General features: G+C 46.6%; 2 protein-coding genes across 6 annotated transcripts; one reads left to right on the plus strand and one right to left on the minus strand.

The window, feature by feature from the left end:
- Positions 1 to 533: 533 nt before the first annotated feature.
- PTH2 (parathyroid hormone 2) lies at positions 534 to 5,672 on the minus strand. Of its 3 annotated transcripts, none has more exons than XM_033960135.1 (4): positions 5,539 to 5,672; positions 3,031 to 3,229; positions 2,011 to 2,123; positions 534 to 1,103 (listed from the first exon to the last, which is right to left on the minus strand). In XM_033960135.1, the coding sequence occupies exons 3-4, from the start codon at positions 2,118 to 2,120 to the stop codon at positions 773 to 775; spliced, it is 441 nt and encodes a 146-aa protein (XP_033816026.1). In that variant the 5' UTR covers positions 2,121 to 2,123; positions 3,031 to 3,229; positions 5,539 to 5,672; the 3' UTR covers positions 534 to 772. The 3 variants fall into 3 exon arrangements, with proteins under 3 accessions (XP_033816026.1, XP_033816027.1, XP_033816028.1); XM_033960136.1 differs by lacking the exon at positions 5,539 to 5,672 and adding an exon at positions 4,574 to 4,635; XM_033960137.1 differs by lacking the exon at positions 3,031 to 3,229.
- On the plus strand, positions 5,250 to 26,661 carry GFY (golgi associated olfactory signaling regulator). 3 transcript variants are annotated; one of them, XM_033960134.1, is made up of 7 exons: positions 5,250 to 5,469; positions 7,191 to 7,349; positions 7,595 to 7,760; positions 9,075 to 9,151; positions 15,096 to 15,269; positions 16,596 to 16,751; positions 26,049 to 26,661. In XM_033960134.1, exons 2-7 carry the CDS (start codon positions 7,280 to 7,282, stop codon positions 26,192 to 26,194), a joined length of 789 nt encoding a protein of 262 aa, XP_033816025.1. In that variant the 5' UTR covers positions 5,250 to 5,469; positions 7,191 to 7,279; the 3' UTR covers positions 26,195 to 26,661. The 3 variants fall into 3 exon arrangements, with proteins under 3 accessions (XP_033816025.1, XP_033816023.1, XP_033816024.1); XM_033960132.1 differs by lacking the exon at positions 5,250 to 5,469 and adding an exon at positions 5,684 to 5,838; XM_033960133.1 differs by lacking the exon at positions 5,250 to 5,469 and adding an exon at positions 5,684 to 5,838 and having other exon boundaries at positions 16,540 to 16,751; positions 26,049 to 26,184.
- Positions 26,662 to 27,014: the final 353 nt, after the last annotated feature.

The raw sequence follows: 27,014 nt of genomic DNA on the forward strand, positions 1-27,014 counted from the left end.
TTCCTCCATCTCTCTCATGTATATTCATTGTGGATCTCCTGAAACCCTGAATGGCTAGGTGCATCTGGAGGACTGGATTAAGAACCCCTGACCTGGAGTTTGGTGGCCACTGCCTAGAAGTCAGCATACAAATATCTCCAGATAGGGTTTAAGATACCTGGGAAAACAGTGACACCTGGAGGCCAAAGTTGGTACGGCCACTCTCACCACCATGCTCCTCATCAATACCGCAGCTGACAATCCCCTGCTTCCATGACCTGCTCATTCCCCAGAACTCCTGTCTTCCCACACCACCTTCCAGGGACTGAGAGTGCAATTCTCTCTGTCTTTCTTGCTCTCCCTCACCCCCACCTCCCTTGCTCTTTCCTGAACACAATGCTTAGCATGGAAGTGAGGTAAGGGGAGATGGACACCCCCTTCTTGCACAAATCCCTTCATAACCAGGGGAAGCAGACGATGCAGGAAGAGCTAATCAGCGAGTCACTAGTTCATAAGGAGAAGAAAACATTTGTGTTTCAGGAGTAGTATTCAGGGTTTATTAGAAATTGGTATTCATATTCTCTAATCACCATGTTTCACTCTTCTGAATCCCTGGCTTATTCAATACAGGTTTTAACTCGAAATTAATCTCTCACAGCTTGGCAGAAGTCAGTTTCTGAAGTATGTATGGGGGAGGAGAGGAGGAGGGAGCTGTGGCACAAGAGAGCCCCAAAACCACACAAAGTGCTGGTTGACCTAAAGGTCGGCCCTGCCCCTCCCCTCGGGATCGGTCTCAATTCACCACTAGCAGCTTCTGCATGTAAGCATTCAACCATTTCTTCCGCTCCATGGCTGTCAGCAGCCGGCTTTTCTCCCGGAAGGCTGCGTCGTCAGCCACCACGATGCTGCGCCTCTTCCCCACCTCCAACTTCCTGGGGTCCCCATCAGAGTCGAAGTGAACCTTGCCAGCTTGGATGGGCATCATGTCGGATGCTGTAATCTGTGGGCTCCAGTCATAGAGGACAGGGGAGGGAGGATGCAGGGCCCAGAGGAGCATGCCAGGAAAGAAGGGCCCCCGCAGCTGTACGTTGGCTGGGTACTTGGGTAACTCCCTCTTCCAGAATCTGGAAAACAGTGGGCAAAGAAGGGGGCATAAGAGTCTTCCAGTACATGAAGGTGAGACCTAGTACCCTTATCCCTCTGTCACTCTTGTGTTGGTCTTAGAGGTACCATAGCCTAGCTGGGTGTAAATAAAAGGTGAAATACCCTCTGGATTTAGAGGTTTCAAGTTTCAAGTTTATTAGGATTTTATATACCGCCTATCAAAGTTATCTAAGCGGTTTTTACAATCAGGTACTCAAGCATTTTTCCCTCTCTGTCCCGGTGGGCTCACAATCTATCTAACGTACCTGGGGCTATGGAGGATTAAGTGACTTGCCCAGGGTCACAAGGAGCAGCGCGGGGTTTGAACCCACAACCCCAGGGTGCTGAGGCTGTAGATCCAACCACCCTCCCCCCCTGACTTTCACATTCCCTGGGCCTAAGCCCAGCTGTATGTCTGCTTCCTCTGTGCCCTGGTGATGTAGGATCAGCTTCTTGATGACTGACTAACAGAACAGCAGCAACACAAATTTCCGCTTCCCGATGACTAACAGAACAGCAGCATCATAAACTGTATCACTCTCTATCACTGAAAACGTTCAAAAACAATCACCTGTCACCTCAACAATGCAGAACTGGAAATAAAAAAAGGAATTTTAAGAAAAGATGTCTGCTTTCTCAATTGAGGGTGAATATAGGGAAGGGGAGATCTCTTTGTACCCTGTAGGGATTTCCTCCTTTTGTGCATGGAAATTCTCTGAGGCTCCAAATAACCAGGCGTTGCCCTCTGACCTGAGGAATCATTCCTAAGCAAAGGAGGTGTGGGGACGGGACTGATTTTCATTTCTTCAGGAATTGGGGTTTGTATCCATCCCAGAACCTCTTGTGGATGAAATAATGAGAAGGCCAGACTAGGCAGCTGAGACTCACCTGTTTGGGGTACGGGGGTAAGGAATGACAGCAGCAGAAGACAGCATCACACAGCACCCCAGAAGGACAGTTAGGGGCAACAGATTCCATGCGGAAACGCCTCGATACATTATCTGCAAAGAGGAAACCCAGACACACTGTCAAGCTGAGGGTCATTAGTGCATCCCAAACTGTTCCCCCCACCTGTCCCTCCTATGTCCCCAACTGTGCTCAACCTATACCCCACATATATCTGCCTGTTCCCCCATCCCCAATTCATACTTGTCCCCTCCCCAAACCCCCACTGTCTCCCCTCCTGTACCACCTGTGGGTCTTGTCTAGCCAGATTGTCTCAGATTTCCCCTTCATTTTGTCTCTGATCCCAGCCCGGGAACTCTAAATCCTGTCAAAAGGGTGTGTGTGTGGGGGGGGGGGGGGGGGGGGGCAGGGAGACCTTTAGACACTAGAGACAGATGGCCATATTGACTGACTAATTCATTCTCAAAACAGCAAATCCTATGAACATAAGAACAGCCACACGGGGTCAGACCAAAGGACCATCTAACCCAGGACCCTGCTTCCAACAGTGGTCAGTCCAAGTCACCAGCGCCTCTCTGTCTGGCTACCAGGAAGGTTTGAAAGGAAAAGATGCTTTCAGCTGAGTCCTTCCTATAGGAAGCATCCCGTGGCCGGGGATCAGGCACCGCCTGGACTCAGAGCAAAAGGTAGCAGTGCCACAGGTCATTCTTTCTGTCTAGACCTCTGGAGAAAAATGGGTAAAATGCAAAAACGTGCAATGCACGTGGTCACCCCTTTGAGGATGGAGACCAAAGGTCGACCATGCTCTCTGCACATGCTCTATTGGGGCAGATGTCACTGATCTTTCATAGCCATGAATGATACCACCAGTCCCAGATTTGACCTGTTCCACCTCCCTGTTCTAAGGTTCCCTAGACTGCCTTGTAATTCAATTCTGTTATACTACTCACCTAACAGAGGAGAAGGGAGAGAGCTCAGCCTTGGTTGGAGAGTTGGTATTACCTGGAAGATGTGGCCAGTCTGTTTGCGTCGAGCTCCTCTGTGGACATCCCTCCCTCTGGCCACATTTATATCACTTGATGGGGTGAGATATGACGCAGGTGGCGGGACTCATGTTTCATTATTTCTTTTTTATTTGACGGATAAGATCACCAGTCAGTGTAACCCCATCTTCATTCAATAACCAACAATCTACCAACTTCTGTAGTGAAGAAAGTGAGAAGAAGGAGGGGGAAGGAGAGAAAGAGAGGTTGAATAGGAAGGAAGGAGGGCAAGATAAGAAGGAGGAAAGAAGAGAAAAGGAGAGGGGGTGAGGGATATAAGAGGAAGAGGGAAGGAGGAGAAATATGAGGGGGAGACGGAGAAAAAGATGGAGGGATGGAAAGGACAGAGAAGAAGTGGGTAAATAGGAAGGATAGGAGAAAAGGAGAGAGAGAGAGGTAAGGTAACAGCGTGATAGGAAGAGGAGAGAGGAGAGAGAGGAATGATGAGAAAGTGAGAGAAGGAAAGAGGGAGAGATGCAGGGAGGAGAGGGGGTAGAGGAATGATGAGGAAGTGAAAGACAGAGAAAGAGGGAGAGAGAGAGAGTGCGGGATGTGGCAGAAAGAGAGGAAAGAAGAGAGAGACAGAGATGAGAGAGGCACTGAGGTATCTTTATTGAAAAAGAAAGAAGTTTCTCTCGTTGTGTTCCAGTGAATGAGATCCCAGGGTTGGGGGGGAGGGGGTCATAGGGAGAGATGGTCTCAGAGGACAGCAAGCGAGCTAGGAAACATTTTAATTAAGAGCACGGAGAATATTAATTTGAAGAAGTTCATACACGTCGCTGGGGACGGGGCGGCACTGGTCTGACAAGCTCGTCTTTCTAATTCAAAGGCAGTCGATGGCTTTCGGAGCTGCGTGTGCGGCCGTGCGCTCGTTTGATGCTGCAAATGAGTCAGAATGTTCCAGAGGGCCCGCGCGAGGGGAGGTCAACGGAGGTCACTGTCTAATTGTACACAGCGCCTGCTGAGCCTTGGGCAACTTGTTATAAAGGCTGCGCGGGGTCACCTGGCGTGAGTCACTGTGCAGTGACGGCCAGCACCCAGCTTGTCCTTCACCTCAGCCCTCTCTCTTCTCATTAGTGTGAAGTGGAATGTATAATGAGAAGCCACAGATGGCACTCTGCCCTGGGCTGGGGGAGTTGCTCTAGTAGGGTTCTAATCAGAGGTACAGAACATTCGGTTCTGGGGGGGGGGGACTGTCCTCTTCCTCAAGGCCCCTTGAGGGGACTCCATGACACTCCCTCCTTTCATGTCCTAATCTATTCCCATCCTGATAAAGAAAAACTGGCTTTGCCCCACTCCTGACCCGACTTAGGAGCAGGGAGACTTTCCAACATGTGGAAGAGCTTATATGATTAGCGTGATGCCTGCGTGGGGCTCTGATGAAGGGACTGCTCTGTGCTTTAGGTGCCTCAGTACGACGTCTGCATGGGGCTCTGAAAGCGATCTTCTTTTCAGCTGTCTGTGCTGTATGAGTGCTTTACCTGTATAGTGTAGTTACTTACCTGTAACGTAGGTTCTCCGTGGACAGCAGGATAGTCAGCCACATATGGGTGTTGTCCCAACAGCTCCCAATTTGCGGATAAGCTCTCCAATAGCTCAGAGAGATTTTTTTTTTTTTTCTCTGAGCACGTGCAGTGCCCGGGCCCCACTGGGCATGCCCGAGCCCTACCCATTTCCCCCTAATCCCCAGGATGTTCCTAGCTGTGGCCAGGTCGGCCGTATGGGGAGGCGGGTGGGTTGTGTGGCTGACTATCCTGCTATCCACGGAGAACCTACGTTACAGGTAAGTAACTACACTTTCTCCTAGGACAAGCAGGATGAGTCAGCCACATATGGGTGACTCCCTAGCCGAGGGATGTACCGACTGGACCTGCGCCTTAGCGCTCCGTGCAGCCCTCGCCTGGCTGTGGAGGCCGAGCCGGGCAGGGTAATCAGGCGAAGCAGGTGAAGTTGTGGAAACAAGGTTTTTGATAAAGCGCTGTGTTAACTGAGCAATAATACTCACAGAACAGTGAAACTGGTCAATAACAATCAATGAATGGGGATTAGGGGGAAGCAGGGGGAAATGGGTAGGGCTTGGGCACTGCACGTGCTCAGAGAGAGAGAGAGAAAAAAAATCTCTCTGAGCTATTGGAGAGCTTATAAGCAAATTGGGAGCTGACTCATCCTGCTTGTTCTAGGAGAACAGAGTGATACCTGCATGGGGCATGTACCAATTTGGCAGATTTTGAAGCTGTAAAGTTAGTACAGGGAGCTGTTTTCTAGCTGTACATTTGCTTAGAAGGATGACCTCAGCATTATCAGAATATTAACCACAAAAAGTGACAAAAGAATCATCATTTCATTCTGAACCAGCTTTCCTGAGAGAGGAATCCTAAAATGCAAGGAACAATCTGAGGTAAACTAATTAGAAAGATGTGGAGGTACCCAGAAAACAAATTTGGGGTGGTGGGGGGAGGGGACTCACACTCCTGGGGGAGTAGAGATAGGACGGTGTCCACAATTAAGTAGGAGCCAAGGAAACGTCTGCTAGGCTAGGACTGCCTCTCCTGCCCTGGAGGGTGTGGCTTTAATTTGTGCCCTGCCCCCATCTCTTCAAGCCCAGGTGAAAGCACCTGACCAGCCCTCCACCCTTGTTAAAAGCAGCTCCTCCTCCTCTTTCTCTTTTTCTCTCTCAGGATGTTTTCCCTGTCCTGGCTTAGGTGTTCCTGTCTTCTCTTTGTCATCTCCCTAGGCTGCTTTTCTTATGATAATTTGCAGTTTGTGGGTAAGAAAAGTGATCTCTAGTCTCTGGAAGCTCTGGGTGGTGGGGACCCTATTTCAGGCTACTGTGGGGAGGATGGGCTACCTGGTAATGAAGGTTTTCTGTGATTTCTGAATCTGGGAAAGGTAGTATTGAGGCTTTATTTTTTATTTTAATGTTTTAGGGGTAAGGTAAGGGGTCTGAAACTGGCTTTGAGGTAGAGTATGGGACAGAGTGGCTGTGAATTCCCTTCTCCCACCTTTCTTAATGCTGAGGGGGTGGGCTGTGGAATGTAATGCAATTTGGCCTTTAATGGGTGGTGGTGGTAGTAACGTCTTGGTTAAGGAGGAAATGCTCCTTAAGCAAAAAAAAGTACTTAAGTGTCTGCTTCTTTGGTGTGCCCCATGTGCTGCACACAGAGAACATGTAGGAAGGGGTGGTATCATGGTGGCAAACTGTCCTAACCCTTCCCCTCCATATTTCACACCATGTGGTGTAAGATAACAAGTGATGTGTTGGCTGGAGGGTAGTGAGCTGGGAATACTAGGTAGGAGGGAAACACAGGGGCCCTACCTCTTGAGGGCTGGGGCTAGGGAGTTTACTCAATGTGTCTTTTCTTATCCTAGTGTCTCCTTAAAGGGCACATGGTGGTAGAAATGACCCTTATCTCCGTCAGGGCACATTGGGGATTGTAGTCTCTCAGATGCACTGCTAAGGTTTGCTTCCATGCTTACAATGTGTCAAGAGCGCCTCCTGCTGTAACGTATACAGACCACATATTGAGATGTACTAAAGGCTCCTGGCCCAATTAAAAAAAACTTTGAGGATCATCTGTCCACTCACGGTACACACTTGCATGGCAGTTGTATTTTCCCTCCTGTACTGTAAGTCTGGCCTTCCTACTTTGGGCTTTACTGGTAGGAATAGTAAAGCACCCGATGATAACTTTTCTTCTCACTCTCTGTTTAGAATCCCAATGTTTTTCTCACATAGCAATATTTAGCGTCCACATTCTTCAGTGGATAAGACCTGCTTCTTGCTGGAACTTTCTGCACATCACATACGACTGTTTCCAACTTTATAGTCTGCCATTCTATGCTGTCTCATTCAGATTTAAATTCACCCCTTCTGTAGTCATTCCTGTGACCTTCACACACCCATGTGTGAAGTGTATAAACTGCTGCCACCTGCTGTTTGTACCATGGTGTTACATTTGGGTGCAGCAGGTATTTCGTCCTGCATAGATCTTATTATCTAAGTTTGCAACTGAGGGTTAGACTCTCCTAAGACTTCAAAGAACAGTAGTGGGATTTGAGTTAAGATATCCATAGATAGGATAGGTGCAAGTAAGGATGACTTCCCCCCTTCTTTTCCAGATTACCCTATCTCCCTGTACTCCAGGGATTCGTACCTGTCAACCCTTCTCTGGCTGCGACCTGCCTACTGTTTCTATGAAAAGTGGCTGATGGATGCTGTAGACCCTGGCCAGGCAGATAAGAGCACTGCAGCTATTGAGGTGCAAATTAAGCTGGCAGGTAATGTGGGTGCACAGCCAATGTGACTTAGCCACCCCCTCTGTTGCTTCCTAACTTGGTGGGCTTCTGGTGGTATAAGGTTGAAGGCGTAGGAAGGCTTAATGCAATGAAGGCCGGCTCTAGTTCTGGTTTCTAGTCATGGGGGAAGGGGATGAGGATTTGGTACAAACAATTATCTTATGAAATCCTATGGGGGAAGAATGAGATGATCAAAGGGTCTGGTGTTAAGTTGTATTTTCTTGTAGATGACAATGAAACCTACAAACTACCTCAGAGTTACCAGGTTCCCCCCTGCAGCCCCATATTCCAGGAGCCCTCCGCTGTCCTGCAGTTTGCTTATCAGATGGGACCTAGCATCATGTGGCTGAATGACAGCTTAGTCCGGAGTGTCTTACCAGGCCACAGCTATAGGTGAGTGTTCACCTATGAGGACAGCAACTAGAGCTGAGGGGTAAGTGTAAGCCAGTATGCAGCAGACCCAACATGAACAAGAGAGGGGTGTCATCTTGCCTAAAAATGACTGCTAGGGATGCCCTAATTTTTTTACAGAGCCAGGAGTAGCTACTAACTTGAAGACTGTTTGAGCAAACCACCCACATCTGCATATTTCTGCCTTCGTCTTATGTCTAGGGTCTTCATTTCCAGCCTTCTAGGGTTAGAGGTCAGGCTTTCAAGATCCCTTACAAAAATATGTACGACTTCCCTATTTCATATCTGTATCTAGTGCTGAATTGTCCTAGATACCACTGAATTGATTGTCTGTAAATCTGTAACCCATTCTGAACTCTTGTGTGAGGACATGCTATGAAACCAAATAAAATGGAGGTAGTGCATGGTCATTGGTTATGCTGAACTCCTGTCTTAAATTGATTCTATGGTATTCCAGGGCCGCCAAGAACTCAGGCTTTCAGGATAACCTAATGCATATGTATTTGCATACAATGCAAATAGCAAGCATGCATGCAAATCTTTATTCAAATTCATTTGGGATATCTTGCCCATCAGACTGGGAGAATAACCACTACCAGGGTGATTAGAGGGACTCATTCCCTTCAAAATAACACTGATCCGTGTTCAGTATCTGGGGTGGTACCAGGATCTGTGTTGGAGGAGGGGGTGGGGGGTTAAGTTCATGTCTTTCTAGAACAGGGGTCTCAAAGTCCCTCCTTGAGGGCCGCAATCCAGTCAGGTTTTCAGGATTTCCCCAATGACTATTCATGAGATCTATGTGCATGCACTGCTTTCAATGCATATTCATTGGGGAAATCCTGAAAACCCGACTGGAATGCGGCCCTCAAGGAGGGACTTTGAGACCCCTGTTCTAGAATAATCCAAAGCTATTCTATAGGGTAGGTCAAAAGTAGCTATACAGCATTCATTTCTTCTGCATTGTTTAGGTTTTTTATTTTATGGTTGCCACAAATAACATTTGTGTGAAGTTTTTGTATTGATTACATTGTTCTGCTTTCACTTGATTATTCAATAGTGTTATACCTATTCAATACCTGTACAACAAAGAAATGAATGAATACTGCTTTCCTACTTTTGGCCCACCTATACAATGAACCATGTACCTATACAATGAACCTGCTGCATGTGAGTTGCAGGTTCCTTACAGAAGATTTCCCAGAAGGACACTTAGTATTAGAAATTTATTTCTGCTTAATGTATCAGTTAGTTGAGGGTAGAACAGACTTATCTTCACTAAATCTTTTTTTCTGACAGGGTGCGTTATGTCCTGTACAACCAGGCCAAGGAGCAAGTGGCAGCATCAAACTGGTCCCAGTCCTTCCAGACAAGAGGTGAGCAACAATGGGATGCAGGGAAAGTCTCGGCTATTACCAGAGCCCCAGCAGGCTTTTCATGTAAGGCGTAATCAGTAGATCTGAAGTACTTCTGCACTGAAACAGCCTATTCCCTACAGGATGTTTAATTGCAGCAGGCTCATTGTGGTCCTCTAAGAGCTCATCACGCTAAGTTGGAGGCCCCTCACCCAGCCTGACACATGCTGTTCCATGCCGTCTCATAACTTTAGTAGTACTAGTGGAGGGTAGGGGGGGAATGCCCCCTCTTTCAAGGCTTCAAGCACCTGGGAGGGGGGGGGGGCACCAGTCCAATTGGGAATGAAGCACCTGTGGGAGGGGGAGGGGAATAGACCCTGTTCTGGAAGTCATCTTTCACCATATGTGATGGGTAGGGCAGCTTCAGCAAGGTAAGCGCATGCCAGCGCTGAATTGTTCTAGACTTCCTTCTGTATATCTGTATTGTGGTGGTCCAGTCATTCCCCCCCCCCCCCACAATATATTGGGGAGGAAAAGCAACTGGTGGAGGTGATCTAACTGGGCAGTATCTTCCTGGGTATGGTTTAGCCTAACTGACCACAGTAAAGCCAGGTTTGTTATTGGGAGAACGCTATTCCTGCATGAGGGGTGCAGGATTAATCAAGTTCTCATCCTATGATAAAATGTTAACATTAAGAAATGGGGCAATGCCAAGTAGAGTTCAAGGGTTTAGGGCTTGGGGGGGGGGGAAGTAAGCACACTGGTACTCTAGGTTTGATTGAGCCCCCCTCACTAACTCATCTCTCTCCTTACAGACCTGCCCCCAAGCAGCTGGGACATGAAGCCCTTGTTGAAGGGGCACTCGGGAGGGATGGTGGTGATCACTGTTCTTCTCAGCATTTCCATGTTTCTGCTCCTCATTGGCCTGTTGCTGACGTTGGTTGGACATCACTGAAGGATACCCCCTGGCTGTTGCTACACTGGAATTTCGCCTAGTACTGAAGATTGTTCTGGGCTGGGAAGGGGAAACAGTCCTCCAAAAGTCCCTCCGTTGACCTAGCTTAGAAGGCCGATGGAGGGGGGAATGGATGCTGCAGTCAACAGATCTTATCAGTGTTGGGGGGTATCAGCTGATTCTTGTTTAACATATGGGTCACTAAATAAAAAAACATTGTCCTTCTCAAGATTGTGTTACATGACTGCTAATCATTTCTATAGCGCTACTACCTATATGTAGCACTAGTTACAAACTAAGCTTCAATCTGCGTTTTAACAAGGTGGCTCTGCTTGTTGGTTCCACCTTAGCCACACATCTGTTAATACCACCTGCGGTGGGGGTGGATGTGTGGCTACCATCTCCCTCCAGTGAATGGAAGATGGCATTGAGGTTAAGCCGGAGCTGTGGTTTCTTGCCCGTTGAGGTCTGGCACATGGGGTGGTTTTAAATCTGAGCTGCTTCCATACTGTTGTCAATGTGGGAGCCAAGCACAGTGTGCTCTCTTGGGGGGGAGGCTACAATGAGAAAATGAAGGCCTGAGGTGGTAGCCTTGTCGCCAGCTGTGTGTGTGTGTGTGTGTGTGTGGGGGGGGGGGGGGGGGGGGGGGTGTTCCTTGCAGCTGTGGTGAATGTGATGCCAGTTTTCCACACCAGTCAAGGTTGCCCAAGTAGGGTTACGTCAATGGTTCACTTCTGTCTCTATGCAGACAGGATGATCTATAAGCAACGGGAATTAACTTCATATATATGTACAGCATTTGTCCCCTCTGGACAGGATGGCAGGGCTGTTGGACAACCAGCACAGATGGGCAGGTGGTGACAGTAAGTTGTTGCTGCAGCAGCCTCCGGGTATGTGGAGTAATGAGGAAAACCTGTACACCACTATAGGAAAGGCTTTCTGGTACCTGCCTGTCTGATCTAGCTCAGGGGAAGCTGTGGAGGTGAGGAGGGTTGGTAGTGTACAATATGTCCCCTGTACATCTTAATACGTGCGATTAGGGGTACCAAAGAGCCAAAACCCTCTCCGATGCCCTGGAACAATGAGGCATCGGGTGAGACTGCAGTGATTTTAGAAGATAAAAACCATGCAAAGAAGTGGTCTGGGTAACAAACAAAGCAAAGGAGCCTTAGCCATGAGGGCAAAGGCTGAGCGAAGCACAGAGGCACTCCCATTCTGGGCCAGGTTTTCAGGATATCCACAATGAATGTCTGTGGGAGATAGGCAGGGTGGGTTTTCACATGCTTGTTTAAGGACTACACATGAGTAGCCCTGGTCTATGGGATAAGCATAGTGGTAAAACCTGGGGTGGAGGGGGGGTATCCGCTTCTGGCTCTAGAGGAGAGAATCACCAAACACAAATGTGGAAGGATCATATAATACACAAACTACCTCCTTCTACTAAAAAAACAAACAACCAAACACACACTCCAAAGAAAACAGAAGAGAGAATGACAGGATGACAATATTTTTCCCTAGCCCTGCAGGGACTCATTTTCCTGTCCCTGCATTTCTACAATCTGTCCTCATCTGCACAAGCCTCAAACCACTTAAAACCATAAGTGGTTAAGGCAGAGCTTATAGGAAAGGGGCAGGGATGGGGACACATTTGTCCCCATGTCATTCTTAGTCTAGATCAAGGGTCATGGTTGGACGTGGTAGTGAAATGGAGGAGAACCTTTCTGTGTTGATGGGAAAGGGGTGTGGGCTCAATCCTTAGATTGTGACAACTGCAGCTCCTGCATAGGGCACTGATTAATTTGGCTTCGGTGCTGGGTAGCAACCTTGTTGGCTACCGAGAGACTAGAGGCTGAGGAGCTTTCTTTCCACTGTTTGCAAACTCTGTGTAAATAGCAAGCATCTCATGGGTACCTAGGTAACTTGATGCGTCTCTGCCAGGTCTGGCATGCTGTGGGTACCTCCCTATGGATGCTGGCAGAGATCTGCTGGGGCCATTACATACCCACCGTGTTGCCATCACACCTGCCCTAGGGAGTTGAGACCTCATTCTGGCTGCAGCAGAGCTGGGTGTGGCTGGCTGCAGGGAGGAAAACGAGGTGGGGGCTAGCAGGTGCCCACGAAGGCATTTTTCAGGGCCGGAAGCGTGCAGTTGCCCTGTTTCTCAAAGCTAGCTTGGATCAGTTCTGCTTTGTGCCCTTGGGTTGTTTAAACTGATCACGGATCTGGAGGAAGGGGTGAAATATTCTCCCAGCTTTATCTCTGGCCGCAGGTGGTGGAGATGAGATTTGAACAGCCCTTCCCCTGCCTCCTCTTCTGCTTCCACCTCTGCAGTGAAGTGCTTGCTTCTCAAGAGTTCTCTACCCTTCTTCCGTCACCCCTTCCTGAAGCCTCTGGCCTCCCAGAGGACCTGGATAGTGTGGGAACATCTGCACTGCTGGAACTTCCTGCCTCTACCACCTCCCGTGAAGAAGGCTCTGATGTTTTGGGGAATTACACCTCGCTTCTGAGCTTCAACGAGACCTCAGCCAGTACCGCCCTGCCAGAAGATGGTGCCTTCAACCGTACAGAGAGGGTTAATGCCAGCGGCGAAACGGGGACAAATGGCACAGAGAACTTGTCCCCATCTTTCAGCAAATCTTTCAACAAGACAGCCCAGGGGAGCCATGCGGCAGGAGGCGTCGCCGCTTTTGGTGCAGCAACGACCACAGCAAGAAGCGCCATGGAGGAGAAAATCACGGGGGCGAGAGCTGAGCAGAGAGGTAGCTGGCATGGGGGTGGAGGGGGGTATTATCTAGGCAAACAGCCCAACACGTTCAAAGGAACCTGAGGGTAGTCTCCAGTTCGGTTCATGGAGGGGGAAAGTCAGTACTAAGTGCTGAGAGCTGCACGTTTCTAAGTTTGTCTTGATTTCCCACCTATCGTTAAAAATGTCTAAGCGGTTTACAATTAAAGAAAAAGGTGGCGAGACAATAGATGACAGTGAAGGGAACGAACAGAAGAAGAGCTAGGGTTACCAGAGGTCAGGTTTTACCCGGACATGTCCTCTTTTTAGAGGACACGTCTGGGCGGCTTTTCAAAACCCCGCACTTTCTCCAGGTTTTGCAAAGTTTTCTCTTCAGGTTGTGTTGGGGGAGGGGGCATCCGCACATGGACGCATGCCCTCCTGACTGTCGAGAACGAACTGAGGGGGTGAAGCTGGGGGTGTGGTGTGGATGTGATGGGACAAAGCTGGGTGGGCATGGGGGTGGGTCTATGGGTACAGATTTTACACGAGTAAAATCTAGTAACCCTAAGAATGGCCATCTAGCCCAGTAGCCCATCCTCACGATGGCCAATGGAGGTCACTAGTACCTGGCAAACTCCCAAAAAGTAGCAACATTCCATGCTACTGACCCCAAGATCAAATAGAAGAGGGGGGGGAAGGGAAAACGCCAAAGGTATAGTCTTCTTGCACAACCGATCGTACCCAACCAGCTAAGTATACGCCTCCAAAAAAAATAAATGTACTAAGTTCTTAAATTGAACTAAAGATTTGTAAGTTTTGGTAACAGCAGATTCAAAAGCTGGCCCTTGAGCTGAATGTAAATGCTTTCAATGGAAGTAAAACCTAGATGTGTCAATCCATCCTCCTTTTTCTGGAGCCATATAGTAATCCTACCCTGGTATTATAATTTAGGTATTTATAATCCACATTACCATTACAGTAGAAGGTGTAGCCTGGCCTGATCCAGTTAAGTCAAAACCCCCTTCGCAATGACTGGGCTAATGTTTGGCCTGCTAATGTCGCAGTTCCCATCATTCTCTTGGAATAACCTGAACAGAGAAATATTGTGTTTTAATACATTAGTCTAACAAAATTTGGTACTCCTATAGTGATAATCGACGAATGGCGAAGGAAAGTAAGGTGATTAAATCTCAAAAGTCTAATCAGGGTATTGTAGATCTCTGCACCAACACCCTTTATAGATATTTTTTTCCTTTGAGGTAACTTATCTGCTTTCTTGAGCTCATTGCAAAGACTTTAATAAGAACATAAGAATTGCCGCTGCTGGGTCAGACCAGTGGGCCATCGTGAACAGCAGTCCGCTCCCGCAGCGGGCCCTAGGTCAAAGACCAGCGCCCTAACCGAGACCAGCCCTACCTGTGTATGTTCCAAGGGAGAAGAGGCCCAGTTTCTCTAATCTCTCACTGTTCGACAACTCCTCCAGCCCTTAACCATTTTAGTCGCTCTTCTCTGGACCCTTTCGAGTAGTACCGTGTCCTTCTTCAAGTACGGCGACCAGTTCTGGACGCAGTATTCCAGGTGAGATTGTACCATGGCCCAGTACAGCGGCATGATAACCTTCTCTGATCTGTTTGTGATCCCCTTCTTAATCATTCCAAGCATTCTGTTTGACCTTTTCGCCGCCGCAGTACATTGCGCGGACGGCTTCGTCAACTTGTCGACCAGTACTCCCAAGTCTCTTTCCTGGGTAGACAAAGTGAAAAAACTAGAAAACTATTCCATGTAATGCTTTTTGGTAAAAGCAGTTAGTGTAGCAGGGTTTAAAAAAAGGTTTGGCTAATTTCCTAAAAGAATAAGTCTGTGAGCTATTATTAAGATGAACTTGTGAAAATGCCCTGCTTAATTCTAGGACAAGCGGCATAAAATCTGTTTTATTCTTCTGGGATCTTGCCAGGGACTTGTGACCTGGGTTGGCCATTGTTGAAAGCAGGATACTAGGCTAGATGGACCTATTGGTCTGTCCCAGTATGGCGGCTCTTATGTGAGCCAAGTATAGGACAATGAAGCCATTGTGACATCACAATCTCAGCTCTGGAATGTTGCTACTCTTTGGGTTTCTGCCTGGTACTTGGGATCTGGGTTAGCCACTGTTGGAAAGACGATACTGGGCTTGATGGACCTTCGGTCTGTTCCAGTATGGCATTTCTTCTGTACTTAAAAGATCATGTGTGATATTTTAAAGTTGGCCTGAATTCTTTCTATATGATTCTTTCTCTCTCTTACAGACTCAGCTATGGGCCAGTGGCCGGGAATGACGGGGAAGGTACTGGCTCTCTTTCTGGGGGCAGCTGGAGTGCTGGTTTGCCTCTTGCTTCTGATTTATTGCTTCTACAGCAGGTCCCATAGGAAGGAGATGTTCTCCCATCGCCGCCTGTATGAGGGAGGCTTTGAGGATCCTGGTAAGTTTCTGCAGGGATAAAAGTGGCCCAGGCTCTGAAGACTTACCCAGTGCCATACAACTCCAGATCCAGGGATTATTAAGAACCAGCCTTCGCCCTGTGTGTTCTTGGGGTCATACTGAGCTGCAGTAGTGCCAACTTACCAAGTTCTAGGCTGGACAGTTTGGTTCTGAACTTGCATCCCAAAGCAACAAAAATGATAAAGGGCATGGAGAACCTTCCATATACTGAGAGGCTGGAGAAGCTGGGGCTCTTTTCCCTGGAAAAGCGGAGACTTAAGAGGGGATATAATAGAAACTTACAAGATTATGACGGGTATAGAGAGGGACAGATTCTTCAGACTGGCAGGGGCAACAAAAACTAGAGGGCACTCAAAAAAATTGAAGGGAGACAGATTCAGAACAAATGCTAGGAAGTTCTTCTTCACTCAGAGGGTGGTGAACACCTGGAATTCGCTTCCAGAAGAGGTGGTAGAGCAGAGTACGATTTTGGGTTTCAAAATGGGATTGGACGAGTTCCTGAAGTTAAAGGGGATTGAAGGGTACAATTAGAGGATTACTATACAGTACAAAATGCTTTGGAGCATTAGATCACTTACAGGTCATTGACCTGGGGGGGCCGCCGCAGGAGCGGACTGTTGGGCATGATGGACCTGTGGTCTGTCTCGGCAGAGGCGATGCTTATGTTCTTATGCAGTTTTGATTTTAATCATTGAAAGAAACACTACAGGTCCCATAATGCACCAGGATGGTTTCAACTCTCCTTTTTGGAACATGGTAACTTGGCACTGTCTGTATCGCCTAAGCTTAGTGATGTTCTCTCAGCAAGGGGGGGAGGGAGGGCTTTTATACATGGTCCCCATACTGAAAAGATAAACGGTCCTCAGACTGAGATGCAGGGAAGGTGGTGACTTACCCACCTCCTATAGGGATATTGGAGGTCAGTCCTGGTGATTTGTGGGATTGGAAGTAGTGCTTTCAAGTGATAGGATCAAGGACTACAAATCCCACAGTGCCCTGGGATATGAGAGCAGCCTTGGAGAGGAGTGGAGAGAAGAGTTTGTATGTGTTACTAAGGTCCTGTTCATTTCTCTGCCTCAATGGTCTCGGATACCAGTTTGACAAATCTTCAGAGTATTCAGTGTCTGGCCTTATACCGAGAGTGAGGGGAGGGAGTTCTCAATGGCAGCCGTGTATGTGTATGATGATGGTGGTGGTGGTGGTGGTGGTGGTGGTGTTCTATAATTTACCTGTTGCTTTTTCTTGTCTAGTTTTGCACCTGGACACTCCCATGGACCATTATGACTTTTTCTCCTTGAATGACCAGGACAGGCGGCCTGCACCAGCCTCTCGACTGCAGGAGCCGGGGTCACAGGAGACACCGCCACCCCAGGAGAAGCCCAGACCCCCCCAGGAGTTGATTGGCTTGGAATCCCTAGCCACGCTGGACCCCACCAAGACCTGCATTTAAAACATCAAGGAGGTGAGAGGCAGCGCGTCCCTGGACGTGATCCGGGCTGGACTTCTTTTCGCTGTCCCGGAGATCTTCCGCGAAACTGCAGCAGCCAGAGAATGAAATGTTCTGCCTGCTTGCAAGCTTTCCTGTCTCCTACCCCAGCCCTGAGTAAAGGGGAGCTGATATCCCGGAAATCCACTCCCCCTTGCCTCCTGGGAATTGCCCACCACCTCCGAGTGAGGGGATGGTCCAGACTTGAGGGGTCACTCATCCTCAAGGTAGAGGAATGGGGTGGGCACTGCGCCCAAGTCCCACCGAGATCTTGTTCGAGACAGGGGCCAGGGCTGGAGATGGGTTTGCTTTGACCTTCCCACTGAAAGGTCAATGTGCCCACCCTGTGGAAAAAAAGTCCCCCTATTGGGGGGCTCGTGGATGATGGAGAGAGAAACCTGGTTAATGCCAGCACTGGGATGTATCCGCACACTGTGGATGGAGAGCTACTGGTCAGACTGGAAAAACCAGGTTGTGGCTTTCTGCTGTGCTTGGAAGTTGGGATGAGTTTAATGAAATGAGTCGCCATCCACTCTATTTCCCATTCGCTCCCTTGCTTCTGATTCCCTGAATAATGCAGGCAGCTGTTCAGGGAGGGGATTTAAGAATAGCATAGTTCCTGTCTATTTTTCTCTTTAATGTGGGATAAAGTTACCTTCTGCTACTCTTGAATGATGATGACCTCTCTTCTGTACAACCTGCACTCCAGGCCTGTGGCAGTGTTTACATGTTTTCCTCCAGCAGGCCACAAGGTGGTGCTGCTGCCCTATGGATGAAAGCCTGCCAGCCACTGCCATAGACGTTGCCTATAATGGCCATCAGTATGCAGAGGGTATGAAAGTGTGCTGGATGGACTTTGCCCCCTACCTACAGCCCTGGTCCTTGGGTACAGGTGAAAGAGCTACTGTAGGGATCTCTCCTCTGTCTCTGCCTGGAGAGCTTAAGGAGGATTGGAGGACAGCGAGAGAGTTGGGCATAGAAAGAGTAGGATAACTAGAGAGACAGAGTCGGAGAGAGGGTGAGGTGGAGAGGGACATGTCAGAGAGAGGGAGCAACATAGCGTTGAGGACATGGAGAGGTGGGGTGAGATACTGAATCAGAGAAAAGAGAGAGATCGGGAGAGAGTGTCAAAGAGGAGGGGAGGGGAAAGTCACCTAGGAAAAGACTTGAGTTAGAGATAGAGAGAACCAGTGAGACATATAGGCTCTTATCAGAGTGTCATCTTGCATGGCCTCTTTTCATACCCCTCCCCACTTGGCTCTCATCAGGGATTCATCATGCACAGTTGTTCTGGTCAAGTTACCACAGAACATGATCGAATGAAAGAAAGCTCATAAGTCAACCAGGAGCCCACCTGTCCCAATCCCTTACTGCTCGCTCACTGGCAGGGCAAGTCCATCTAGCCCAGTATCCTGTCTTCACGGAGGCCAATCCAAGTCACAAGTACCTGGGAAAAACCCAAATAGTAGCAGCAGTCCATGCCACCGATCCAGGGCAAGCAGTGGCTTCTCCCATATCTTTCTCAACAGCAGACTATGGCCTTTTCCTCCAGGAACTTGTCCAAACCTTTTTAAAACCAGCTACCTCAATCAATCTTACCACATCCACTGGCAACAAGTTCAAATCTAGAGCTCAACTATTCTCTGAGTAAAACAATATTTCTTTTTATTGGTTTTAAAAGTATTTCCCTGTAACTGCGAGTGTCCCCTAGTCTTTCATTTTTGATGGAGTAAAAAATTAATTCACTTGTACCCATTCTACATCACTCAGGATTTTGTAGACTTTGATCGTATTTCTCCTTAGCTTTCTCTTTTCCAAGCTGAAGAGCCCTAACCTTTTTAGTCGTTCTTCATACGAGAGGAGTTCCATCCTTTTATCATCTTGGTTGCTCTTCTTTGAACATTTTCTAGTTCTGCTAAATCTATTTTTGAGATATGGTGGCCAGAATTGAATGCAATGCTCAAGGTGAGGTTGCACCGTGGAATAATACAGAAGTATTATAATGCTCTTGGTCTTATTTACCATCTCTTTTCTAATAATTCATGGCATCCTGATTGCTTTTATGGCAGTTTACGGCACATTGAACAGAAGATGTTACTCTATTGACACCCAGATTCTTTTCTTGGGCGCTAACCCCTAAAGTGGGTTATTCTTCTCAATGTGCATCACTTTGCATTTGTGCACTTTAAATTTCTTCTGCCACTTGGACGCCCAGTCTCCCAATTTCCTAAGGTCTGCCTAAAATTTTCACAATCCGCATGCGTTTTGACAACTTTGAACAGCTTACTGTCATCTGCAAATTTAATCGCCTCACTTGTCCCAATTTCCAGATAATTTATAAATAAGTTAAATAGCACCGGTCCCAGTACTGATCCCTATGGCACTCCACTGTTTACTCTCCTCCATTGAGAAAAAAATGACCATTTAACCCTACCCTCTGTTTTCTGTCCAATAACCAATTACTAATCCATGACTGAACTTTGCCACATATCCCATGACAGCTTTCTCAGGAGCCTCTTATGAGGAACTTTTGTCAAAAGCGTTCTGAAAATCTAGATACACTACATCAACTGGCTCACCTTTATCCACATGTTTCCAGGACCTTTTAATCAGTGGCTGTGGCCTGGATTCCTTTTGGGGATTCTGGGTTTATGATGAGAACGAGCCCGGTGCAACAGGACTCAATTTTAAGCTTATCTTGCTGGTCTGTTGTTGCCCTCATATTTTGGAAACGAGCAATCACTTCTCTGAGTCCAGTCTCTAGTATTACCCCTCACTGCCCCCTCACTGAGGATCCCTTATGCCCCTCCCAGGTTTTTCCTCTCACTCCCCCACCACTGAGAATCCTCTGTGACCATCCCAAGCCTTTGTGAGTTCCCAAAATTGGAAGGTAGAAGGGTAAGGAAAAGACATTTACAATGTTCTTGGAAGCTTAAATGCATCTTTTTCTGATCCCTACAGCCCCCTGGGATGCCCTATGGTGAGAGGAACAGAGAGCTCCGTGGCTGTCAGCTGCATCCCAACCTCTCTGTGTGATGGGAAGATGTCATTAATTTCAAAGTCAGTCCGTTAAATGCAAGAAATTATCTTACAAATGTGCCTCACTCCATTTTAAACTCTTTTATTCACAAAATTTTTTTTGTATTTCATAGATCCTCAGAGGGCCACCACGCACTCAAATGTATTTCATAGTGCGGGCTTTATGCACCCTTTCGTCACTGGACCTGATTTTTTAGTTAAGTGTAACATTTTAGTGTTATGACTAAAGTATAGGTATTCTGAAAGTACTTAGCTTTTAGTTGACGCTAGTCGGGAGGGTAGAAACATAAATGTCCAACATGTTTCGCCCGTCTGTCTCACAGGGCTTTATCAAGGCTCCCTCTCCCGTTCAGTAACAACTTTCTCCAACCACTGCGTCAACGGGAGAGGGAGCCTTGATAAAGCCCTGTGAGACAGACGGGCGAAACATGTTGGACATTTATGTTTCTACCCTCCCGACTAGCGTCAACTAAAAGCTAAGTACTTTCAGAATACCTATACTTTAGTCATAACACTAAAATGTTACACTTAACTAAAAAATCAGGTCCAGTGACGAAAGGGTGCATAAAGCCCGCACTATGAAATACATTTGAGTGCGTGGTGGCCCTCTGAGGATCTATGAAATACAAAAAAATTTTTGTGAATAAAAGAGTTTAAAATGGAGTGAGGCACATTTGTAAGATAATTTCTTGCATTTAACGGACTGAATTATACAATAGTCTCCATTTAAGTCAACCAAGTGCTGAGATTTTCATTGTATGATAATTAATTTCAAAGTCGGCACCACTGCAGTCCCTGGGCTCTTCCTTCCCAGCACCTCCCCCCCCCCATCCATAATCCCAATGCTATTTTGGGCAAGGTTTAATCCTGTCTCAGCTGTCAGCCCTGTCCTTTAAGCTCTTACCAGTGCTGCCACTGATGTCTTGGAGAGAGGCTTTTGAAATAAGGGATCACCAGACTCATCTAATACACTATATTCTAACTTTTTCCCCAGTAAAGAAGGGTTACCATGGAGTACCAGTTCTAATGGATCGATTTTTCACTCCGTCAAAGATTACAAAGGCTAGGGGACATTCGATGATGTTACTTTTAAAACCAATAGGAGGAATTTTTTTTTTTTTTTCACTCGGAGAATAGTTAAGCTCTGGAACACGTAGCTATCATGTCATAGCTGGTTTTAAGAAAGGTTTGGACAAATTCCTGGAGGAATAGTCCATAGTCTGTTTGTTATTAAGACATGGGGGAAACCTCTGTTTGCGCTAGATCGATGGCATGGAATGTTGCTACTCTTTGGGTTTGGGCCAGGTACTAGTGACCTGGATTGGCCATCGTGAGAACAGGCTATTGGGCTTGATGGAACACTGGTCTGACCCAGTAAGGCTATTCTTTTGTTATGTTCTAGTGATGTGGAATGAAATATTATGGCGTTACTCGAGAGGGTTCAGAGGAGAGCGACACGTCTGATAAAAGGGATGGAAAACCTTTCATACGCTGAGAGATTGGAGAAACTGGGTCTCTTTTCCCTGGAGAAGAGACTTAGAGGGGATATGATAGAGACTTATAAGATCATGAAGGGCATAGAGAGAGTAGAGAGGGACAGAAAGAGAGAGAGAAAGGGAGACAGAGAGAAATAGAGAGACAGAGAGAGAGAGATAGAAAGAGAGAGAGAGAGAGACAAAGGGAGAGAGAAAGGGAGACGGAGAGAAATAGAGAGCAAGAGAGATAGAAAGAAAGAGAGAGAGAGAAAGGGAGACAGAAATAGAGAGAGAGAGAGAGAAAGAAAGAAAGGGAGACAGAAATAGAGAGAGAAAGATTGGAGTAACTGGGACTCTTTTCCCAGGAGAAGAGGAGACTTAGAGGGGATATGATAGAGACTTATAAGATCATGAGGGGCATAGAAAGAGTAGAGAGGGACAGATTTTTCAAACTTTCGAATAATAAAAGAACAAGAGGGCATTTGGAAAAGTTGAAAGGGGACGGATTCAAAACGAATGCTAGGAAGTTCTTCTTTACCCAATGTGTGGTGGACACCTGGAATGCGCTTCCAGAGGACATAATAGGGCAGAGTACAGTACTGGGGTTCAAGAAAGGATTGGACAATTTCCTGCTGGAAAGTGGGATAGAAGGGTATAAATAGAGGATCACTGCACAGGTCCTGGACCTGTTGGGCCGCCGCGTGAGCGGGCTGCTGGGCAAGATGGACCTCAGGTCTGACCCAGCAGAGGCATTGCTTATGTTCTTATAATCTCAAATCCAGTCTCTTTAGTATGGTCAAAGAATCTCCGCCCACCCCATCAAGGATCAACAAGAGATCCTGAATTTCAAGAACCCAGGCTGATATAGTTGGAGTGCTAAAGAGCCTCGCCCCGGTCCTAGCATTACAAATCTCCAAATGCGCTGGGCTACTGTGAGGTCCAAGGGGAGGGGACTCTGCCAGGTCCGGAGTTAGAGGAGAGAAGCACTGCTTCCGCTACTAGGCCACTGGATGGGCAGAAAAGGAGCAGAGTGGCCAGAGAAGTTCATGGAGCATCCCTAAGGTCACCAGGGCTCAGGCATGCTGCAGCCCTGTGCGATTTCACCAAATGGTTCAAAGCTTGGGCAAAAGCCAATATTGAGTGGCTATGCTTTCAAAAAGATTTAACACCATTGAAGCACTATTATTGTTTATTCCCTGCACCATGTAATACAGTGAAAATGAAGGGATAGAAATGACTGGGAAAGATCTTTATTCTTTGCACTGTATTATGAAGTGAGATAGAAGGGATCAAAATGCCCGGGGATGGTCTTTCTTCCCTTCTGGTATGTTTTCTTTTCATCTAGTCATTCACAGATGCACAATCATGCTGTGGAGCCTTTCATCCTGTCCCAGGGGTTCCTGCCCCTCAGCCCATATTGATTTCTTCTGGTACCAGCTGCATTTCTCGGCAGGCCCTGCTTCCTGATGGATGGGCAGTGTGGGATAGAGTGCTCTGGGTGAGCTGAGAGAGGCTGCTCTGGTTTCTGAGGGGATCACTGAGCATTTAACCAGGCATTCAGCTGTTCCCTACCCTGGCCTTCCTCTCTCCAGAGATCCCAGGAATAGAGACAAGGCTCTAATGGCTGCCACGGCTAGTAAGAAAAATATCTTTGAGGACAGAGAGTTTGGCAGAGATGCCCTCCATCACAGGGAGTCCTAGGGTTTCTCCCAGAGCATTTCTGGAGTTCAGGTTGCTGTGTTTTGCTCCAAATGGAACTCTCTCGCTACTTTACCACTTCAGTTTGTGAGCAGCTCCTCAGAGTTCCTCTTCTGTCTACAGGCAAGAAATGACAGCACACGAGAGCCTTAGAGAAATGCAGCTGACAAACAGCACAGTGACATCACCTCTTTCCATGCTAACGGCTGGAGACTAGTTAAGCGATGACAGGCTGAGGTCATTATCTCATAGAGACCTGGGGGTCGGGGGGTGTGGGGAGCATCAACCACAGATGAGATCTTCCAAAGTGTTAATTATGGAGGATGGATGAAGCTGTAGGCCATAATGTGTTGGGAGTGACAGAGGTCACTGGCTGCTCACATGTGTCTGCACAGAAATCACTCCTTAAATACAAGTGTCAAATGCTAAGCAAGGTGATGGCATTGTGAGTGTGTTCCTCAGCTCTGGCTTAGCCGATTTCTGCTTAAAAGCAGGCTTTTCTTTCAGTAACTGCAGTGTGACAGTGACAGAGGAAGTTCAGGATGTGTTCCATGTTACCATTAAAGTCTTTTTCCAGTGCTAAATAAACCTTTCCGATAATGGATATGTGCTTGACTGCCTTGTGGATCCCAGCTGATGCCTGCATCTTTTCCTTGATGAACCAGTTTTTGTTTTCCATGTGTGTGTGTCTTTTTCTTTTCTTTTCTTTTTTTTTTAACAGAAAGGGTGGTAGATGCATGGAATAATCTCCCAGTAGAGGTGGTGGAGACAGAGACTGTCTTGTTTTCAAGAAAACCTGGGATAGGCACGTGGGATCTCTTAGAGAGAGGAAGAGATAATGGTTACTGCAGATGGGCAGACTGGATGGGCCATTTGGCCTGTATCTGCCATCATGTTTCTATAACCATAAAGCTCTATGACCTCACAAAGCAGATGTTAAGAGCCTTAGCCTATAGGAAGAGGAGGGGATAGTGGATGCTGCGGATGGGCAGACTGGATGGGCCGTTGGGCCTTTACCTGCCGTCAAGTTTCAATGTTTCTATAATGTTCACTCAGTCTTCTAGGGAGATATATTTAAATTCTGTGATGATGTATATCAATTTCTCACTGTTATCACAGCTCTAATAAATATAATTATTAATTAAAAGTAAAGTGCTCAGACCCTTCAACCAAACTGTTTAGTGATGCCACTGTCCCTTCAGCGGGGTCACTGTTGATTAAATACAAATACAAAAAAAAGTACTAAATGATCGTGTACTCCTTATACTTAACTCATACTACTTTGAATAACATTATTACGTAACTGTTTATAAATCAATAACTCACGTACCAACTCTTGGCGATTTCTGACTCAGAGGGCAAAGAAGACTGAGCCATGCGCGTTGCACACCTGCTATTACCCCTCCCTTTTATCTCTAAGGGACCGCCGGAAATGACATCATCCAAATGAAAAAACTACACTTGATGATCATTTTGAATCATAACTGGAACCGGTTTATTTCTACGTTTAATCCCCGGGGGGACAGAGTTTGCCACTTAAAAATGAACCTTTGTTCCTTAATTAGTAAATATTTAGACAAATCTCCTGAAAAATGTGTAGCATGGAAAAGAGCCGTGGACCTGAGGGCATCAACGGGATGCTCTTCTTCCAGCCAACGTGACACTAGGGGTGCCATTATGCGGCTCCTCCGAATATTACTTAAATGTTCAGCAAGACGGACCTTGATTTTTCTGATATAATATTGGCCAAAGGACAAATTATGTAATAAACGACACCACTGGAGTCACAATCGGTGTTTGTAAAAAGGTAATTCCATTTATCGCCACTAGAAGGAATCTCTATTGAGTCCACCTCCAACACATACTGGCAGTAATGACAACCACTGCATCTCCTATGTGGAAATGGCCTTTGATTAGATCTGTCCAAGTCCCTGTATTTCAATATTTCCCCTAAATTGCAAGCTCTGGAAAATGCAAATTTAGGACTCTGGGAGAATACAGTATGATATTGCAGGACTGGCCAATGTTTTCCTTATGATGTTTTTAATGGAGGTGCTATTGCAAATATAGGGTAACACACATGCTAAATTCTCACTAGATCTCTGAGTGGCGGAATGAACAAGCCAATGACGCTGACAGTACGTGGCTCTCTTCCATGTCTTGGATAACCTCTCTCCGTGAATTTTTGAGACATCGCATTAGCTGGGTGTTAAAATCTTTGTCATCTGAACAAATCCTCCTCAACCGAAGGAACTGGCCGATAGGAATACTATTCTTCAGAGTCCTGGGGTGAAAGCTCTGATACTGGAGCAAAGAATTATGATAAAACTCTATGACCTCACAATGCAGATGTTAAGAATCTTGGCTTATAACAATGATGCTCTATGACCTCACAATGCAAGTGGAAAGAGTTTTAGCCTAAAGGAAGAGGAGATGCAAATGTTAAGAGCCATAGCCAATAGGGAGAACCATAGCCAATTTGGCCTTTATCTGCCATCATGTTTCTTTGTTTCTATAAGCATACAGCTCTGTGACCTCACAATATAAGTGTTAAGAGCCTTAGCTTATAACAATAATGCTCTATGACCTCACAATGCAGGTGTAGAGAGCCTTAGCCTATAGGGAGAGGAGGAGATAATGAATGCTGCAGATGGACAGACTGGCTGGACTATTTGGTCTTTATCTGCCATCATGCTGCAAAACTCGAACCTTCCATCACCAGATTGTTAACCACAACATCAGACCTCAAGACATTCCGTAAAGAAATCAAAACACTGCTGTTCAAAAAATATATACAATCTACCTAACCTCCCTCACCCCATCCCCCAAGAAACCAAAACACTGCCGTCCAAAACATCTTCCGATGTTATTAAGTCTTTACTATCATTCTGTTATTAAGTCTCTATCCTCAAACTGTATTCTCTATTGTCATGTACCATCCTGGAAATGTCCAGTTCTCTTCTTATGTAATCCGCTTTGAACCGCAAGGTACAAGCGGAATAAAAATCACTAATGTAATGTAATGTAATCATATTTTTATGTTTTCTCTTTCTTCCCACAGATGACACGAAATCTAAACTTCACAGAAGGAAAGAGGGATGTATAAACAGTCGCAGAAGCCAAGTGGGCTGGAGCACAGGGCACAACGCCTTTACAGAGAGAAACTTTGGGCTAATTGAACAGTCTACAATTAATGTCCTCCTCTGAGCTACAGGACCCCCCACCCCTAATAACCCAGACATCCAAAATCATTCATGCCATGGTGACTCCTTCCCTTGCCCCTCCATTAATGCCCAGGACAGGGGGTACTTTGTAAGATGCAGTCATGAATCCTGAAATGTCCTGTCAGCAGGGACGGGGGTGGGGAGGCTTGTAACACCACAAAATCTAATAATCCTTTCCATATAGATGAGCTGACATTGTGTAGCTTATTATCGGCTTTGACAAAAATTATCACGTATTGCTTGTAAGCCTTTTACTGACTTCAAGAGAGCTGATTTAAAAATAGTTTCTGAATTTTATCTTCAGGGAATTTTTTTCCATGCTAGGATTGCTGTTTTATATCTGTTAAATTGTTAACAATATTGGATGTATCATTTGAATTGGAAACTTCAGATCAAAACTGTATGTAAATTTTGTAACCCACTCTGACCTTTCTGGGGAAGACGGGCTAAAGAACTAAATAAATAAATCTATAATATAAACACACGCAGACAGAATATTTCATTCTTCCACTTTGTGTGTCCCTGACCAGAGGTCTCCAAGTCACCTCAAATCATCTAGAATCAGAGAAAAATGGGGCTAGGAGAGCTCACGAGATCATCTAGAATCAGAGAGAGATGGGGCTGGGAGGGACCTCAGAGGACCATCTATAATTAGAGAGAGATGGGGCAGAAAGGGACCTCAGGGGACATCTAGAATCAGAGAGAGATGGGACTGGAAAGGGATTTCAGGAGATCTAAAATCAGTGAAAGATTGAGCTTGAAGGGAGCTCAGGAGATCATCTAGAATCAGAGAGAGATGGGGT

Source organism: Geotrypetes seraphini, chromosome 10 (genome assembly GCF_902459505.1).
Source record: "Geotrypetes seraphini chromosome 10, aGeoSer1.1, whole genome shotgun sequence".
NCBI classification, from domain to species: domain Eukaryota; kingdom Metazoa; phylum Chordata; class Amphibia; order Gymnophiona; family Dermophiidae; genus Geotrypetes; species Geotrypetes seraphini.

What these genes read in the sequence shown, in the direction of transcription:
- PTH2 (XM_033960137.1), bottom strand. Translation starts at nt 2,120, where the DNA reads ATGTATCGAGGCGTTTCCGCATGGAATCTGTTGCCCCTAACTGTCCTT. An exon ending in TACCCCCGTACCCCAAACAG is followed by an intron (nt 1,104 to 2,010) that starts GTGAGTCTCAGC and finishes ACTGTTTTCCAG; the next exon opens with ATTCTGGAAGAGGGAGTTAC.
- GFY (XM_033960132.1), top strand. Translation starts at nt 5,751, where the DNA reads ATGTTTTCCCTGTCCTGGCTTAGGTGTTCCTGTCTTCTCTTTGTCATC. An exon ending in TTACCAGGCCACAGCTATAG is followed by an intron (nt 7,761 to 9,074) that starts GTGAGTGTTCAC and finishes TTTTTCTGACAG; the next exon opens with GGTGCGTTATGTCCTGTACA. An exon ending in CCAGTCCTTCCAGACAAGAG is followed by an intron (nt 9,152 to 15,095) that starts GTGAGCAACAAT and finishes TCTCTCTTACAG; the next exon opens with ACTCAGCTATGGGCCAGTGG.